This window comes from Procambarus clarkii, chromosome 38 (genome assembly GCF_040958095.1).
Source record: "Procambarus clarkii isolate CNS0578487 chromosome 38, FALCON_Pclarkii_2.0, whole genome shotgun sequence".
Classification (NCBI taxonomy): domain Eukaryota; kingdom Metazoa; phylum Arthropoda; class Malacostraca; order Decapoda; family Cambaridae; genus Procambarus; species Procambarus clarkii.
In genome coordinates this window covers 30,959,111-30,977,394 of record NC_091187.1, presented here as the reverse complement: position 1 = coordinate 30,977,394, position 18,284 = coordinate 30,959,111, and the positions used below count along the sequence as shown (strand labels likewise).

The 18,284-nt window shown below is 45.4% G+C and overlaps 1 protein-coding gene across 1 annotated transcript; it reads left to right on the top strand.

The window, feature by feature from the left end:
• Window positions 1-14,530: 14,530 nt before the first annotated feature.
• LOC138372312 (uncharacterized) lies at window positions 14,531-14,920 on the top strand. Its single transcript, XM_069337594.1, has one exon. The coding sequence runs from the start codon at window positions 14,531-14,533 to the stop codon at window positions 14,918-14,920; it is 390 nt and encodes a 129-aa protein (XP_069193695.1).
• Window positions 14,921-18,284: the final 3,364 nt, after the last annotated feature.

Sequence of the window (18,284 nt, the reverse complement as noted above, 5' to 3'; positions counted from 1 at the left end):
CAGTGACCATTTCCCCATCCTTGTTACCTTTTTCTTTTTTCACCCTCCCCTCTCCTTCCCTAGGTGGCAGTTTGCTAAATCGGACTGGAACCTTTTTACCCTCAGTGCTGCTCTCTCTGACCTCTCCCTTCTACCTCTCCCTCGTTCTCTCCTCCTTTTTCATGACCTTGTCTTCGAAGCTGCCCTCCGCTCTATTCCTCGTTCTTTCTCTCGGGGTCCACGGAAGTGCATTCCCTGTTGGAATGCAGACTGTGCTCGGGCTGTCCGCTGTAAGCGTGCAGCGTGGAAGAAACACCGCCGTCGGTAGACTGCCGATTCTATTCTTTTCTTTCGGAGGGCAAGTGCAGTGGCCCGTAGGGCCATCCGTACAGCTAAACGTAAATGTTGGGCATCTTATGTCTCACCAATTCCGTCCGAAACTCCTCTGCCACAGATCTGGAAGCGTATCCGCAAGATAGCGGGCAAGTTCGTTCCTGATGTTTCACCGGTCCTTCACCTCCGTGGTACTCTTGTAGCGGACCCGTTGCAGGTCGCTACCGAACTGGGTTCCCACTTTTCTTCTGTTAGCTCTGGGCTTCATCTTCCCCAATCTTTCCTTCTTCGCAAACCTGTCCTTGAATCTCGTCCTTTAGATTTCTGCACTCGTCTTCGACTTCCCTATAACGATCCCTTCTCTCTCTCAAAACTTCGTTCTGCCCTGGCCCTCTGCGGTTCTACAGCGGAGGGCTCCGATGGCGTTCATTATGAGATGCTTCGCCATCTCCCTCCGTGCACGTCTCGGTATTTACTGAGTCGGTATAATCGGATCTGGGAGTCGTCGTCAGTCCCTGAGGACTGGCTCGATGCCGTTGTCCTCCCTGTTCACAAACCGGGGTCTCTGGGAACAACCCCCAAGGACTTTCGCCCTATTGCCCTAACAAGTTATGTCTGCAAATGCTTTGATCGTATGGTTAACGTTCATCTGATGTGCGTTCCTGGAACACCATCACCTCCTCTCCCCTTCTCAATTTGGTTTCCGCAAATGCCGCAGCACAACAGATGTCCTAGTGAACTTGGAGGTCTATATTCGTACTGCTTTTGCTGCGATGACCTCCGTTGCTGCCGTCCTTTTTGACCTGGAAAAGGCTTATGACACCACTTGGCACCATATTATATCGCAGCTTCATTCTTTTGGCTTTCGTGGTCATCTCCCTCTCTTTCTCCGCAGTTTCCTCTCTCGTCGTTCCTTTTGGGTGAGGTTTGGTACCCCGCTCTCTCCCTCTTTTCAGCAATACGAAGGTGTGCCCCAGGGTAGTGTTCTGAGCACTACTCTTTTTTTCTAGTTGCCCTCAATGGTCTTCTTAACTCTCTTCCTTCACGCGTCTTCTCCGCTCTCTATGTCGATGATCTTACCCTTTGCTGTCAGGGTGATAATTCGCCTCTCCTTCAACACTGGCTTCAACTTGCGATTGATGCCGTGTCGTCTTGGGCCACCGATCATGGCTTTAAGTTCTCTACTACTAAGACTTGTGCCATGACCTTTACTCGGAAACGGGTTATTCTTCGTCACTCTTTGTCACTTTATGGTTATCCCCTTGAGTACAAAGATTCAGCAAAGCTTTTGGGGGTTATTCTTTGTCACTCGTTTGTCTTCGCCTTCCCATATCTCTTACCTCCGTGTTGAGTGCTCTAAGGCCCATACCTTCCTTCGGGTTTTGTCCCATACTTCTTGGGAGTGGATAGGCGCGCACTCCTTGCTTTACATTCCTCTCTCGTCCTGTCTAAGCTCGACTATGGTTGACCTGCTTACTCGTCTGCTTCTCCTTCTACTCTTCGCCGTCCTGTTGCTTTGCATCATACAGGGTTGCGTCTCAGTTCTGGTACCTTTCGTTCGACTTCAGTCCTCAGCTTGTATGTTGACACTGGCTTCCTATCTCTCCAGTACCGCCGTGATCGCTACTGTCTTCGCTATCTTGCGCGGACGCTGCCACATCCTTCCTCTCGCCTCTGTCGTGCTTTAACTTTTACCCCTGCTGCGGTTCCTGTTCATCTTCACCCCCTCCCTCTTTCTGTCTGGTTATCGCGCTTACAGGATTCTCTATCCGTTCATATTTCTAATATTTCTCCTCGTGTTGTTCCTTCTTTGCCCACATGGAGGGTCCCCCTTCCGCAGTTTTGTACATCCTTGACCCAAATTACTAAAGCTTTTACACCTCCTCCGGTTCTAAAACGCATTTTCCTTGAGCACTTTTCTTCTCACTCGCACTCAGTTTCCAACTTTACTGATGGGTCTAAGTCTGCGGACGGTGTTGGCTACTCTGTCGTTTTTCCTGATCACACTTATATGTGTCGCTTACCTCCGGAGACAAGCATCTTCACAGCGGAGCTTTATTCTATTCGCTATGCTCTTCGTCTCCTTCACTCTCGTTGTCAATCTTCCTTTGTAGTTGTTGTTGACTCTCGTAGTGCCCTCATGGCTCTCGGGTCCTTTAATCCAGTTTATCCAGTGGTTGTCGAGATACAGCATTGGTTGTTTCTTGTTCACAGTAAATTTAAGTCGGTTGAGTTTTCTTGAATTCCCAGCCATATTGGTGTCTCTTTAAATGAACGTGCGGATGCTGCCGCCAGGGAAACTGTCCGCTCTTGTCCCATCTCTCGTAAAGGTATTCCTTATTCCGACTTTTACCCAGTTATCCATTCCTCCATCCTAACCCGTTGGCAGGCTTGTTGGTCGTCTGTTACCGGTAATCAAACTACGTTCTCTTAAAAGTTGTGTGTCCTCGTGGCCGTCCTCCTATCACCGAAACCGGCGATGGGAAATGGCATTGGCGAGGTTGCGTATTTGAAACACTCGCTTAACTCATGGTCACTTGATGGAGCGCCGCCCTGCTCCTTATTGTCCTAATTGCATTGTCCCTCTTACGGTCGTGCATATCCATGTTGAATTTCCTGACTTCCCGGACGACCGTGTATCTTGTTTTCCGACCGTCCCCTGTGGTCGCTTGTCTCTCGATAGTATTTTTGGTGACTCGGATTCTTTTGATATCGTTTGCCTTATGCGTTTCTGTTCTCGTATTGGCATCCTTGGTGATATTTAGTGCCCGCTGATTATCCCGAACATTTGATGGTGCTGCATGGCCTTCCCGGTTTGGTGCTTTCTTTTGATAATTACTTACTTACTTACTTTGCTATATGGCACAGTCCATGCAACATCCTACCTCTCGCCTCTGGCGTGCTTTGACTTTTACCCATCCAATAGTTCCTGTTCCTCTTCACAACCTCCCTCTTTCTGTCCGGCTATCTCGCTTATAGGACTCTTTCCATTCGTCTTTCTAATGTTTCTCCTCGTATTGTTCCTTCCTTGCCCCTGTGGAGGGTCCCTCTTCCGAAGTTTTGTACATCCTTGACCCGCATTACTAAAGCTTTTACTCCTACGGTTCTTAAACGCCTTTTCCTTGAGCACTTTTCTTCACACTCCAGCTCCGTTTCCATCTTCACCGATGGATGTAAGTCTGTGGACGGTGTGGGCTACTCCGTTGTTTTTCCTGATCTCACTTATGTGTGTCGCCTCCCTTCGGAGACTAGCATCTTCACAGTAGAACTTTATGCTATTCGCCATGCTCTCCGTCTCCTGCTTTCTCGTTGTCACTCCTCCTTTGTAATTGTAATTGACTCTCGTAGTGTCCTCATGACTCTCGGGTCTTTTAATCCTGTCCATCCGGTAGTCACCGAGATTCAACACTGGCTGTTTCTTATCTCCAGTAAATTTAAATGGGTAGAGTTTTGCTGGGTTCCCAGCCAAATTGGTGTTTTTTTAAACGAGCATGCGGATGCTGCCGCTAGAGAGGCTATCCGCTCGTCCTGTTTCCCTTCCTTGTTTACGACTTTTATCCGGTTATTCATACCTCCATCCTTGCCCATTGGCAGGGTTGTTGGTAACAAACTGCGTAATCTTTAAGCGTTGTGTGTCCCCGTGGCCCTCCTGCCACCGTAACCGGCAGTGGAAAACGGCTCTAGCACGGTTTTGTCTTGGCCATACACGCTTAACACATGGTCACTCAATGGACCGCCGCCGAGCTTCTTATTGTCCAAATTGCGTTGTCCCTCTTACCGTCGTGCATATCATTGTTGAATGTCCTGACTTCCAGGACCAGCATGTCTTGCTTTCCGACCGCCCCTCGCGGTCGCTTGCCCTCTCATAGAATTCTTGGTGAATCGGATACTTTTGATATCGTTCGCCGTATACGCTTCTGTGCTTGTATTGGCATCCTTGGTGATATTTAGTGCCCACTTATTATTCCGACCATTTGATGGTGCTACATAGCCTTCCCGGTTTGGTACCTTCTTTTGATAATTACTTACTTTATTTTTCGTCGTCAGTCCCTGAGGACTGGCTCGATGCTGTTGTACTTCCTATTTAGAAACCGGGGTCTCTCTGGACATCCCCCTAAGGACTTAAGCCCTATTGCCCACACGAGTTGTCTGCATACTCTTTGAGCGTATGGTAAATGTTCGTCTAATGTAGTTTTTGGAACACCATCACCACCTCACTCCTTCTCTATTTGGTTTTCGTAGGTACAGTAGCACGTCTGACTTTCTGGTGAACTTGGAGGTCTATATTCGTACTGCTTTTGCTGCGAAGACCTCATTTGTTGCTGTCCTTTTAGACCTGGAAAAAGGCTTATGACACAACCTGGAGATACCTTATTCTGTCCCAACTTCGTTCTTTCGGCCTTCGTGGTAATCTCGCTCTTTTTCTCCAAAGCTTCCTCACTCGTCGTTCCTTTTGAGTTAGGCTTAGTGCCACACTCTCTGCGTCTTTTCGGCAATACGAAGGTGTACCCCATGGTAGTGTTCTCAGCGCTACTTTTTCTGGTTGGCCTCAATGGTCTTCTTTCCTTCCTTCCTTTTGGCATCTTCTCCGCTATTTATGTCGACCATCTTACTCTTTGTTGTCGAGGTGATTCACCTCTCCTTTAACACGGCTTCAACTTGAGATTGATACCATGTCATCTTGGGTAACCAATCATGGCTTAAAGTTCTCTGCCACTAAGACTTGTGCTATGACGTTTACTCGAAAGCATGTCGTCCTTCGACCTTCTTTGTCGCTTTATGGTCATCCCCTTGTGTACAAAGATTCTGCGAAGCTTTTGGAGTTAATCCTTCACACTAGCTTATCTTGGTCGCCTCATACCTCTTACCTCAATGTTGAATGCTCTAAGGTACTGAACCTACTTAAGGATCTGTCATATACTTCTTGGGGAGTGGATAGGCACACGCTCCTCTTTGCATTCTTCTCTCATACTGTCTAAACTCGATTATGGTTGCCCTGCTTACTCCTCTGCTTCTCTTAATCTTCCCCGTCTTGATCCTTTGCACTAAACTGGGTTGCGCTTCAGCTCTGTTGCCTTTCGCTGGACTCCTACCCTCGGCTTGTACGTTGACACTGGCTTCCTATCTATCCAGGACCGCCGAGATCGCTACTGTCTTGGCTACCTTGCACATTCCTTACAACACCCTCACTCTAGCCTGTGTCGTGCTTTGACTTTTAGCCCTCCTGTAGTTCGTTCCCTCTCACCACCTCCCTCTTTCTGTCCGGTTATCTCACCTGCAACGTTCTTTCAGTTAGTATTACTAATATTTCTCCTCGTGTTGTTCCGTCCTTGCCCCCCGTGGCGGGTCCCACTTAATCAATATTGCAAATCTTTGACCCATAGCACCAATGCTTTTATCCCTCCTACAGTTCTGAAACGCCTTTTCCTTGAACACTTCTTCACATTCCCGCTCAGTTTCCATCTTCACCGATGGGTCTAAGTCTGTAGACGCCCTCATGGCTCTGGAGTCCTTTAATCCAGTCCATCCAGTGGCCGTAAAGATTCAGCAATGACTCTTATATCCAGTAAATTTAAGTCAGTTGAGTTTGGATGGGTTTCCAGCCATATTGGTGTTACTTGAAATGAGTGTGCGGATGCTGCCGCTAGGGAAGCTGTACATTCTTGTCCCATCTCCCGTAGAGATATTCCTTATTCCGACTTTTACCCACTTATTCATTCCTCCATCCTTACTCGTTGGCAAGATTGTTGGTCTTCTGTTACTGGTAACAAACTGCGTACTCTTAAGAGTAGTGTGTCCTCCTACCACCATAACCGCTGATGGGAAACAGCTCTGGCGAGGTTGCGTATTGGCTATACACGCTTAACTCACAGTCACTTAATGGAGTGCTGCCCACCTCCTTACTGTCCAAATAACAGTGTCCCTCTTATGGTCGTGCATATCCTTGTTGAATGTCCTGACTTCCAGGACGAGCGTGTGTCTTGCTTTCCGACCGTCCCTCGCGGTTCCTTGTCCCTAGATAGAAATCTTGGTGAATCGGATACTTTTGATATCGTTCGCCTTATGCGCTTCTGTTCTCGTAATGGCATTCTTAGTGATATTAAGTGCCCTCTGATGTGCCGCACACTTGATGGGGGCTACATAGCCTTCCCTATTTGGTGCCTCCTTTTGATAATTACTTACCTCCTGAGGCCCTCTTGCGGCATTACTTCACCTGGTATTGGAGTGTGAAATGTTCAGACAAACATTTCTATCCTCTGAATTATTTCCCTCGATAGAATTCTTTTGATAACGTTCGCTTTATGCATTTCTGTTCTCGTATTGGCATCCTTGGTGATATTTAGCACCTTCTGATTATTCCGCACAATTGATGGTGCTACATAGCCTTCCCGGTTTGTTGCCTTCTTTTGATAATTACTTACTTGACCTACAGCGAGTGGATGTTGGGGTAGTGAGTGGGGTGCAGATTCTCTCAGGACGCCGGGCAGTGGTGAAATTCGGCTCCTAGACTATCTTCAGGGATTTCGTCGGGTGCTCCTTCCAGCTGCCCGAGCATGGTGCTTCAGTCACTGTTTAGGACGAGAGTGGCATGATCACATACGTCACCATTATCGGGGCTCCGTTTGAGTTCCCTGAAGTCCTCTTGCGGTATTACTTCTTCCGGTATTAGAGAGTGAAATGTTCGGATTAACGTAGTCTCCTCTGGAAGGTGGAAGGACGTCCCAAGTTGGACGCAAATATTGGCCATGCACCTGAGGACTGGTATCCCATGTTATGTGTATCTCGTGGGTTTCTCCGTGAAGATTTTCTACACTGGCCAGCCTCGTATGTGCTTCTGGTCTAGCTAATCGGGGCACTGGGCTGAAAGTTGTTTAGCTGGCAGTGTGGACTAGGTGAACAACTACTGTGAGGACTTTTTGCCGTTGGAAGGCCTGAGGGACTCTGTGATGACGGAAATGTTGTCACGTCCTGCAGATGGGCCGGAGGTGCCCATGGTGTTTGCGGCTCAACCCCCATCCCCCCCCCCACCCCACCAGTTGGCACTGTGGGTGGCGTGGAGATGGAGGTCACATCCAAGCTGAACCTTCTAGTGCCTTTCCCTCCTCTGGATGCCTTTATGGTGGCCGTGGGAGCTGGTGTGCTGCCTGATGCTGATGGATTTGATGTGGTGCCGGTTCTCGCGGTGGCGCCTGTGGTAGTGAATGGTCCTGTGCCTCAGAGGGTTGCTACGGCTGAAGTGTTTCGTGGCCGTGTGCTGCCTCCTCAAGGTGCTCCTGAGTAGCCTGTTATGATCACAGAGGATTCCAATGACTTGTGGCCAATTTCAAACATACTCGGCAGGCTCTTGGTTCGTCCCCTCCCTGACTGTGCATCTTGAGCAGATGTGGGAGAATTTGAGTGTTCCTTGTCTTCTGAGGATACGGATGAGAGTGGTGCGGTTGATGCTGGTGTGATGCATGCATCTGATGCAGCTTGTGTTGCTGTGGCAGGTTCTGTGGAGGTCCTGATGGTGGCTGTCCATAGGGCGGATGTCCCCGTGGTGGCGACGGAAAGTGATGGGGGAGGGGTCCATGTTATGCTTCTACTTCGGTGTCTGTTTCTCTGGTTGCTGGATCCCCCTGATGGAAATTTGTCGCCCTGGTTGCGGTGGTGGATGCTGGGCGGGAGTTGGTAATGGGTTTGAAAAAGGTTTCTTGGCAGGTGGCCCCCTGTTCCTCGGCACTCCTTGCTGCAGGTCCCAGTACTGCCCCCTATGCTTTGGATGTGCTTCTGCCTCCTGTGCTTTGGCATTGTGTGCTGCTTCCTGCACTCCATTCTTCTGTGCTTCCGCACTCCATACAACAGTCTTCTGTACACTGTCCTTCTTTGCAGTGGAGTTCTGCACTGCAGTCTTCTGTGATGCTCTCCTCCCTGCAGCAGCCTTCGGTGTTGCCGAATGTTCCGGTATTCATGCATCGAACCTGTCACTACGCTTGCTGGATGCGCTCCCAAGGCGGAGTGAGCACTTTAGAGTATTGTGACAAGTATCCTTAGCAAGTTAACAGAAAGATATGTGGATTAATGGGCTTGTCGACGGGTGTAGTGTTTTTCTGCTTTGCCAGGTGCTTTTGTCTCTTTTTTTTTTGTGGTGCTTCGGTGCCCTTTTTGTTTTACCTTGGTTTATCACATTTCCGTTCTTCTTTCTCCGTCTTGTTTATATTGTTTGTTTTGGTCATGTGTTCTAATTGGCACGCCCTGTCAGGGTAATGTGGGTTTTCTTTAGTTTATGCACTGTATTTGAAGGTGTACAAAGTTTTACAAAGGTATACAGGTGTACACAGGTGTACACTGGTATACAGGTGTACAAAGCAGGTAGTTCACATGTTTTCTTTGTTTAGTTTTGGTTACTTTGGCACTTGGATGCTTATGCTTTTATATTATATACGTGTAATTTTATGTAATTTTATGCTACAATAAAATAAATTGTGGCCATTATGCAACCTAGCCAGAGCCGTTTCCCATTATCTATTAAGGTGGAAGGAGGAAGGCCATGGGTAAATGTCATTTTCAGAGTAAACCTGTTTGACAGCCCAACGACCCGGCCAATGGTAATGGATTGCAGAACGAATGACTGGATACAAATCTGAATAAGGAATCACTCTCCGGGAAATGTTGGGAGAACAATTGGCTTACTTTGCAAAGATGTTGGGAAGTTCATTGGAGATAATTCCAATATGGCTAGTAACCCAGCCAAATCAAACAGACAGAATTGGATTACCGCCGCCACCACAGGATGCAAAGGGTAAGAAGAGACAAGAGCCATCCGGGTTCTGCGAGTCAAATAAGAGTTAAAAATCTGCACCAAGTTTCAACTTGATGGTTCCGCCCACTCTTCAGGAGTGGGCGGCAAATACAGATGTGATCAGGGAAAACAACAGCGTTGCCAACACTGTTGACAGACAGACCTATCTATGAACAGGACAATGGAGAGTGCGTGAGAGCAAAAATTGTCATCTGCAGTGTTTTATTTCAAACGCTAGTAATGATTTTTCAATCAAGACGGCGTTGCACAAGTGACATGAAAAGTACAACCATTGCGATGCGATCCCTAGAGTTCAAGGTTCCTGTAATCAATCCTATTTTTTACTTTAGTTGACCCTATTTGCTAGGTTGTGTTAACTAAACGTTAGGTCGTCACACATCATTATTTCTACATCATTTACATGTTTGCTTTCATTCTTGGAGATTTGGTTGTTTTGTAGCCTGTATTCTGTTTAAAGAGCTTCACTTTTTACCTTACCGAAATACCTTGAATCTATCACTGTTAAACATCATGTTATTTTCGGCTGCCCAACTGAAAATTGTATTAATATCAGGTAATAGTGTTTTCCACACAATTAATTTTTATGCTGATCTTTTTTTTTTTTGCAAAAGATAATACGAAGCAATGACTTGTATCTTTATCTATATCTGATACGAGAATAAGGAAAAGTAGTGGTGCAAGAACTGTACCCTTAGGTACAGAGCTTTTTACTGTGTTTGGACTAGTGTTTACTTGAATGACTGTTGCTGTTTGAGTTTGACCGAAAATTTAATACCCATCGTTCTACATTACCTATCATTTCTACTGACTTCATTTTGAGTGCAATCAATCCATGGTCATGTTTATCAAATGCCTTTGCGAAGTCCAAACATACTGCATCTATTTTACTTCTCTATTCTACTACTAGTACTCTAGTAGTAGAGTACTCTAATAGATATAGTACTCTAAATAGTAGTATAAAATAGTACTCTATTTTACTTCTAATTCATCAGTAATTTTTCATAGTGGTCGAGTAGCTGTAAAAGGCATGATCTTCTCGCCCTACGTCCATGTTGACCTGGGTTGTGGAGGTCATTGGTCTCCATGAAACCAGAGACTTGAATCTTGATCAATCTCTTATAATCTTTTATTTTGTACTTCTTATTATAATGCTTAGCCAGTGCTGTGCTCTCTGCCTTGTGTAGAGGAGCTGTATATGTACATGTATGTGCTTCTGGTATCTCTGCAGTGTCCAAGCTTTTTCTTCACACTATACTGAGTGCTTGTGCTACTGGCACTTTGCATCTGCTTAGAAATATTGAATTCCGTGAGGCTGTACAAAGGACTGAGTTAATTGGGCATGTTGTCAACTTATCTCATTCAAAATATTCAGAGTTTGTGCTGATTCAATGATATTTTCAAAGGTATGTATATTATGCATAAAGAGTCTGTCATGATATACCACTTTCATGCTTTTTATTGGGGTGCTAGAGATATCCTCATGGTGCATTTTTGGGATTTCACTCATTTTTTGTTGTCGTTTGTGTACGAACCTTCACTCGTAAGAATAGGTCCAATAATGACAGAGACTTTTATTTCGATTTCACATATGATAAGAAATGTTTTGGATTTTTCTTTATCTTTTGTATGGCTAGCTGTTTGAATTACATTTTTTCAATATGATATGACTGCAAGGGATAGCCAACTTTCAAGGCAAAATATCTCAATATGCGTCATTCTTAATTTAGTTTTGAATGACACCATTGGATACAGCAAATTTTTCTGTTCACGAGTAACTTTTATTTAGGTTGGGATCTGAATTCCTAGTTCAGCCAGAGGACTCTGAAAATGACATAACTTGGTGCGATATAGAAAAAATCAAATTATGATTCTCCATCTTCTTTGTGCACTGATTATGACTGCTAGCAAATTGATATCCAAACTGATTAGAAAAATTTTAAGCTTCATTGGGAAGAACATTTTTGGGTGGGATTCAGAATTATTATTAAACAATCAGTGCTATTTTAGGTTCCTGTTCTATTTTTATCTATACATCTTGGCAGTATCGTGTCAGGAGGTCAAACATTGTTGTTTACTTATTTGTGTAATTTACTTGCAAAAATACACAAATAAAAAAAATTAATATTAACATTAATGTATTACAGGTCTCACTTGAAATTACTGTATTCAGTTAGTTAAATAATTTGATTTGAATTCGATTACAGATACGTCATGAATCAGGATTCCATTGGTTTATTGCCATGTGTAATTGCTGTAATGAGCGTGGCTCTTCTGAATGTCACTTGACAACCTACACTCCCAACAAAGGCTTGAAGTTTCTAAAACAGTAAACTGCAGAAGATAAAAAACTGATAGCAAAGCGAAGTGAACTGAACTTGGATGGAGAATCTCAAGTGTGCCTCCATAATGAAGCTTTGCTGTTGACGAAATTTTTATTTTTGTGCAAAAAACTTGCTCCAATCCCTTCAAGAAGAAATGCCATGTAAAACGAAAAACATTGCGACCAATCACAGTAGTTACTGCAGAGAAAATGTCAGATATGCTGAAAGTCAGTAATAAGCCTGGCCAAAAGTTGTGCACATCATGCAGAAAGGAATTCGACAGTAACCAGGTGAGTGAGTCCAGCTCTACTGAATCTGATGGCCCTGCTGATAATATGGAAAACTGTGAAAGTGTAAACACAAGTTTATCAGTATTAGACATCTTACCCAATAAATATCAACGAGTTAGTGCAAGGGATAAGCATGGTTATACAAAGCGTAAGATTAGCCAAGCACAGGAAATAATTGCCGAGCAGATTGCTGCAATTGGAAATATTGAGTGTCAAAACCTGTTGGTACCAAGCTTCTAGCAAACAGTGCATAAATTGCCAAGACTTCGATAAACTCATTGAAGAAATGAAGCTAAAATTCCATGTAGCAAAGCGCCAAGAAATAATACAAATCCTAACCCTCGTGCCACAAAGCTGGTCTATCAAAAAGACAACGGAGCCATTCAAAGTTTCAGAATACATGGTTCGCGAAGCTAGGAAGCTGAAAGAAGAACAGGGAATACTAGCAATTCCTAAGAAAATACAGGGCAAGACAATTCCAGGGGAAGTGAAGGAAAGGGTAGTACAGTTTTTTGACGGTGAAGAATTTAGTCGAATGTGTCCCGGAAAGAATTGAAAGAAAAAAAGTCAGTGCACAAAGAGGGAGAATCATAATTTCATTTTTTCGATATTGCACCAAGGTATGTCATTTTCAGAGTCCTCTGGCTGAACTAGGAATTCAGATCCCATTCTAAATAAAAGTTACTCTTGTTTAGAAAAATCTGTTCTATCCAATGGTGTCATTCAAAACCAAATTGGGAATGACGCATATTGAGATATTTTGCCTTGAAAGTTGGCTAGTTTTGCACATCAATTTTTTGGTCCAACTTTCAAGTGGGCCACCTGTGGACAGATGGATACAACAGAGTTGCTATTGCATCACTGCATAATATTGTACTTGCTATACATCGTTGCAAAGGATCATGGCGTTTATACCTTTTGCTAATGAGAAAGTGGTCTCCAAATTTCTCGCGACAAAATTTGGCAGTGATTTTTGCATGGATGGATAGATGAATGGTCACCCATACTTCTATTTCGATTAAAGTACGTTATTCTACACCAAACGTTGTCCTGGTATGTCAAATTTCACACTCCTATAGACAATAGAAGTGATTTAACAAAGGGTCAAAGTTGATCAGTTTTGTGGTACTTACGCATTAACGGGACGAGAGCCCATTGAATATGGACCTGTTATTTAAGAACCAAAGCAGATTGAGGTCTAATATTTTGCAAAGTGTCATTTGAGGTCTAGGGCTATCTTACTACAAAATTTCATGGCATTTGTAGAAGGTCGAGTGGGAGCAATAGGTGACTTTTTGGTAATTTGAGATGGAATGACCCAAATGTACTATTCCTTGTGAAGCGAGTGCTCGCCTAGCTCTTGGCGGAGGTGGAAGTGTCGCCTGAGAGTTCCTGGTTTGCTGACTCATTATAGTTTGTGTTTGTGAGCGTACCCTTGGGGCCGTGATGGCTGGAGGGATGGCGGCACCCCTTCCCTCTGTGAAGCGGAGGGATACCATTGGACTAGAATTTACTGGCCCAGCGTTTTACCCGGCAGTTGAGGTGGTGATGATTGACATGTTGCGCATGGATGTGACATCTATGTGCGGCGTTCAACCAGTATCCAAGCATCGAGCTGTTGTGAAATTCTGCTCCGTGGCTGTGTATCGTGAATTTGTGGACCGCAATGACAGGAGGATGTTTACTCTGCCTGAGGGTGGTGGTTCGGTGGAAGTGTCGGTCAGGTGCAGTGAGACTACCTATGAGGCAATTCATAGTGAACCCTTTGAGTTCCCCGACTCCCTTCTCCAGCATCACTTTACTCGGTATGGGCGGGTCTGAGTGTCTGGAGTCTCCTCTGAGCGGTGGAAGGGTGTCCAAAATGGGACCCGCACTGTGGCACTGCTCTTGAAGGACTCCATCCCTTAGCCTCTTCTGCTTCAGGGCTTCATGGTATGCGTATTTTATGGGGGTCATCCCCGGACTTTTTTTCCGGTGCGGACTCTCGGGCCATCAGGCTGCGAGATGTGATGCGAGCCGGGTTAGGCCTGGGAGGAGGACTTTCCTCGGTTTGCGGTCCCGGACCTGTCAGAAGGTGCTGCTGTGGTCAGTGATACTTCCCAGTCGTCTGGTGCCCCGTTGCCGGTCTCTGATGCCAGCCTCGATATGCCTGTGGGTGTCGGAATGGTAGTTAGTGCATTCCCAGTTCCCGCACCCCAGCCACCCCTAGCCTGCTTCGTCTCCAGTCGAGTCTCCAGTTGTGTCTCCTGTGGTGTGTGGTCTCGTGCCTCCGGACGTCGAGGCGGCACCCTGGCCTGTACTGTCTCCAGCAGCTGTGTCTTCGGCCCGTTTCGGCGTTCACACTGTGAAGTCTCCTGTGGTGTGTGGTCCTGTTCCCCGGGTTGATGAGGCTGCGATGTTGAGTGATCGTGCGCTGCAGGGAGTTGCGCAACCGACTAGAGGTTCTGCTTCAGTGCCTCCTGGTGAGGGTGATAGTTCCGACGACCTGCGTCTTGTGTCCAAGCGTTCGCGGCAAGGTTTGAGTCTGTCTCCGCCTCGTGGTGACTCCTGGGCCGACGTCAGGGATTTTGGGGTCTCCAGAATTTCGTCGTCTGTGGATGATGATGTGGACGACGCTGTTTGAGTGCCTGCGGCTCCTGTGGGCCCTGTTGCTGCAGTGGAGGTCCTGTGGTGGGAATGACGCCTGGCCCTGGTCCCCGGTTGCTCGTTCCCCGAGTTGGGAGGTTGTGGCACCGACCGAGGTTGCGGGAGAGGGTGGGGACTTGGTGCTGGTTCTTAAGAAAGATTTTGTTGCAACGGCCCCCATGCCTCTGGTGTCCATGTCTGTGCCTTCCGCTTATCTGCTCTCGGTGATGCCGATCGCTGCACGGCTGCTCTCTGCTCAGCCGTCATTTGTTACTCCGCCCCCAGTGGTGTCGGCCCCTGCACCATCGCCCTTTGTGATTGTGTCCCCTGCGACTCTGCCCGTTATGTTACCGCCCTGTGTTCGGCCAGCTCCTGTGCTTCAGTCCCATGGGGCTCCACCGTCTGTACCAAAGAGCTCTGTGCGGCCTCTTCCCGTGACTTCCGCCCCCGTGGTGGAGGGCGCCGAACTGGATGTTCCTGACTTCATGCATCGTCAGCGAGGATCACGTAGTCACGTTAACGCATCTGCGGAATTGTGGGCTCAGCAGGATGCCTACAGCAAGCAGTAACTGCGTCATTTCTATACAGATAAATATGATGATGATTAACTGTGTGTGGTTCTTGCTCTGTGTTGCTTTATTTATTTGTTTTGATGAGCTATGTGATTCGTTTTTTTCATGTGTTTCTTGCTTAGTTATTGTTGGGTTATAATGCTCAAGTGTTTTTTCTTTATTGACTGTATTTCATTGTTACCTATGGTTATAATTCCATTTTGTGTATTGTATGACATTTGTTTGTGTTTTCCCTGTTCTACAGTTTGTCAGTGTGTTTCTTGCTTTGTTCATGTGAATGATGCTGTTGATATTTTTCTGTTTTGTTGTATTTGTTTCCGAAATAAAAAGAAAAAACAAACTCTAAAGCGAAGGATAACCATAAGGTCTGGGACCCCCATTACAAGAGATCTGGTAAACACATAGTTCATTGATTTATTGAACAATCAACCACTGAATGTAAGTGTAGTGCTTTTAAAATGCTAATCTAACCTACTTACTTAAATTACACAGACTTATATCTCTCCTTCATAAACAGTGCTCGAGGTGTCTTTGAGGATAACGAAGATATCAATACCAGATCATTTGGGATGTGGGGGTGACGTATCTGGTGAACAGACCACAATAGCAGACCACTGTAGAGGTGACGCATCTGGGGACCAGGCAACTTTACTGAACCACTTGGGGGGGGGGGGGACGGTGATTGGCTGGATGGTCGGCAGAGGGTGCGGATGTGTGATCATCACTCCTCCAGTGTTGACCCGGTGCTTTGTGTGACCGGTCCTGTCACGGGCCTTCTAGACGTGCTAGCCGGCGGCATGGGGCTGCCCTTGCCTCCTGTCCGCCATTCTGAATCTCTATGCTTGGAGTTTTCTGGATAGGCGTCCTACCTGTCGGTGGAGGTGGTGATACTTGATCTGCATGTTGCTGTGGCGAACATGTGTGGCGTGAAGCTACTCTTCAGTGGCCTGGTACTTCTTAAGCTCGGATCTTCTGTGGTATTCTAGGAGCTGGAAACCTCGTATGATATGAGGACGTCCCCCCCCCCTTGCCTGGTGACGGTGTAACTGTAACAGTGTCGGACCGCAGTGGTTCCTCTACCTATGCAACCCGTTCTCGCAAATTTAATGTCAATATTGACTTATTAGTTGCGTGCATAGGTGACATACTAAACATAATAGTTTCCCTTGAAAAGCTTCATAGAAAACACCGACCTTATCTAACCTACTTAGTATGTTAAAATAAGCATCTTATAGCTTCGTAATTACAATTGTTACTTAACCTATTATAGGTATAGGTTAGGTAATAATTGTAATTACGAAGCAATAAGATGCTTATCTTAACATACTAAGTAGGTTAGGTAAGGTCGGTGTTTTCCATGAAGCTTTTCAAGGGAAACTATTATGTTAAGTATGTCACCTATGCACGTATTTAATAAGTCAATATTGACTTATTAAATTTGCGAGAACGGGTTGACCTATGTTGTGGTGCATGGAGTACCGTTCGAGTTCCCGGAGGGCCTGTTACAGCGTTCTTTTGGCAAGTTTGGGGCTGTTGTGAATGTGCGGATGAACGTTGTACTGTCTGGCAGATGGCGAGGCGTTTCGAACGAGCCATGTATTATAACCATGTGCCTTCAGTCTCCGATTCCTTCCTCCATAATACTTCTTGGTCTCAACGGTCGCATCTTTTACGCTAAACAGCCTAGAATGTGTTTCCATTGTGGTCTTGATGGGCACCAGGCGACAGGTTGCCATGCAGATAGTGCGGCTCCCGTGACCTTGTTCCCTGAAGAAGACTTTTCCCTGCTGGTGAACGTGCAGGTGTAACACGGGTTTGGGTCCTCTCTTTACTTCTCTTCCTTCTACTCCCTCTACCCGTATTCTTACTTTTTATTCTCTACCAAGGGACTCCAAAACTTTTACCAAAGCCAACTCCACGCCACGTGGTCCTAAGACGATTGACCGACTTAGGATTCTACACCCAGTATGACGTGACCTAAGCTCTGAGCAAAACCCTAGAGTCACCTCTGCTGCCACCACCAGACCAGTAACACAGAGCAATGATCGAGGTCTGGATCGATCACGCTAATTAATCAACCTTGGGGCTTGATCCCCACTAGTAGTTTATAACCTCGGAAACTTGAGTGTGGAATTAATTACACGGGAATGATTCGATGTTAGAATCGGCGCCCAATCCAACTCTGCCTCGTGTGGACCACGTGACCAGGACAAGTATACACATAACCAAATGGAAACAATAAAATGCAAATTAATAACAAATTTAATTTATTAAAAGAAAACTAAAACAAAATCTAAATATGTTCACTCCCTATCACTTTAACACTCCCTACTTGACCTGAATGGCAAATGAGAAGACTATCCCTATAATTAGCAATAGCAACTATACCTTGGGCGACCAGCTCTAGCTGTTGTGCTGGTCTTGGGGAGAGGTAAGATGTTTGACCTCTCCCAGCTGCTCCCGTATTCACACTGACCTCTTCCTTGTCTGGTCTACCCCAGACAGAGTATTGTATCCTTCCGCCTAGTCAAAGTTTCACCAAGTTACTAGCAAGGTTTAAGTTATAACAATTAAACTCTGTTGTACTTAATTGATCCAGACTGGTTGAATTATTTTACTGAAATAAATTACACAAGCCTCTAACGGCAGAGCTGTTCCCGATCACAAAAATGGTTAATTGAACTTTGAGAAATACTAGACATGTCAACCCTGCTGACCTATGACCGCCGGTCACTCCGCCTTAAAAGTTAGATCTGATTCGTGACGTCACTGATGGTGACTTAAACTCAATAATTAGAATACTCTTGATATTGTATCCAGTACTATTATACAATACAATTTTAATGCAAAATGAATAAAGGCTAATTTTCTCTAAATTACTGAATACTATAGGATGATTCATTATACGCAGCTATGAACAAAGCGTTGGTTATTTCCACCGCGAATTCCCCTGGGGGTCAGGTCACCATGCGGCTCAGCTTCCCATTCTCTTTTGTCGATAAACCACTCTGGATAATTCTTACAACAGCCTAGTTTGTTACAACCCCCCCGCACAAGCACTTAGTAAACCTTGTTAATTTGTTAAAAAATCACGAGGTTTAGTATCCAAACCCACAATTCAACTCATGCCACAAACAAAAGCTAACCTAACTAATAAAATTTGACAAATAATAGTCCAACATCATAATAAACATGTTCATATTTCATAAATTTCTCAGCTGTCAACTGACAGCAATCCTCCAATATCAGGAAACATACATCCTATCCTTACTGACATAGCTAAATAACATGTCCCTACTCTACCATCAAAAACTAGCTATTAAACTCTCTTGGCTCTTCACTAGCCAAGTTCATGTGTCCT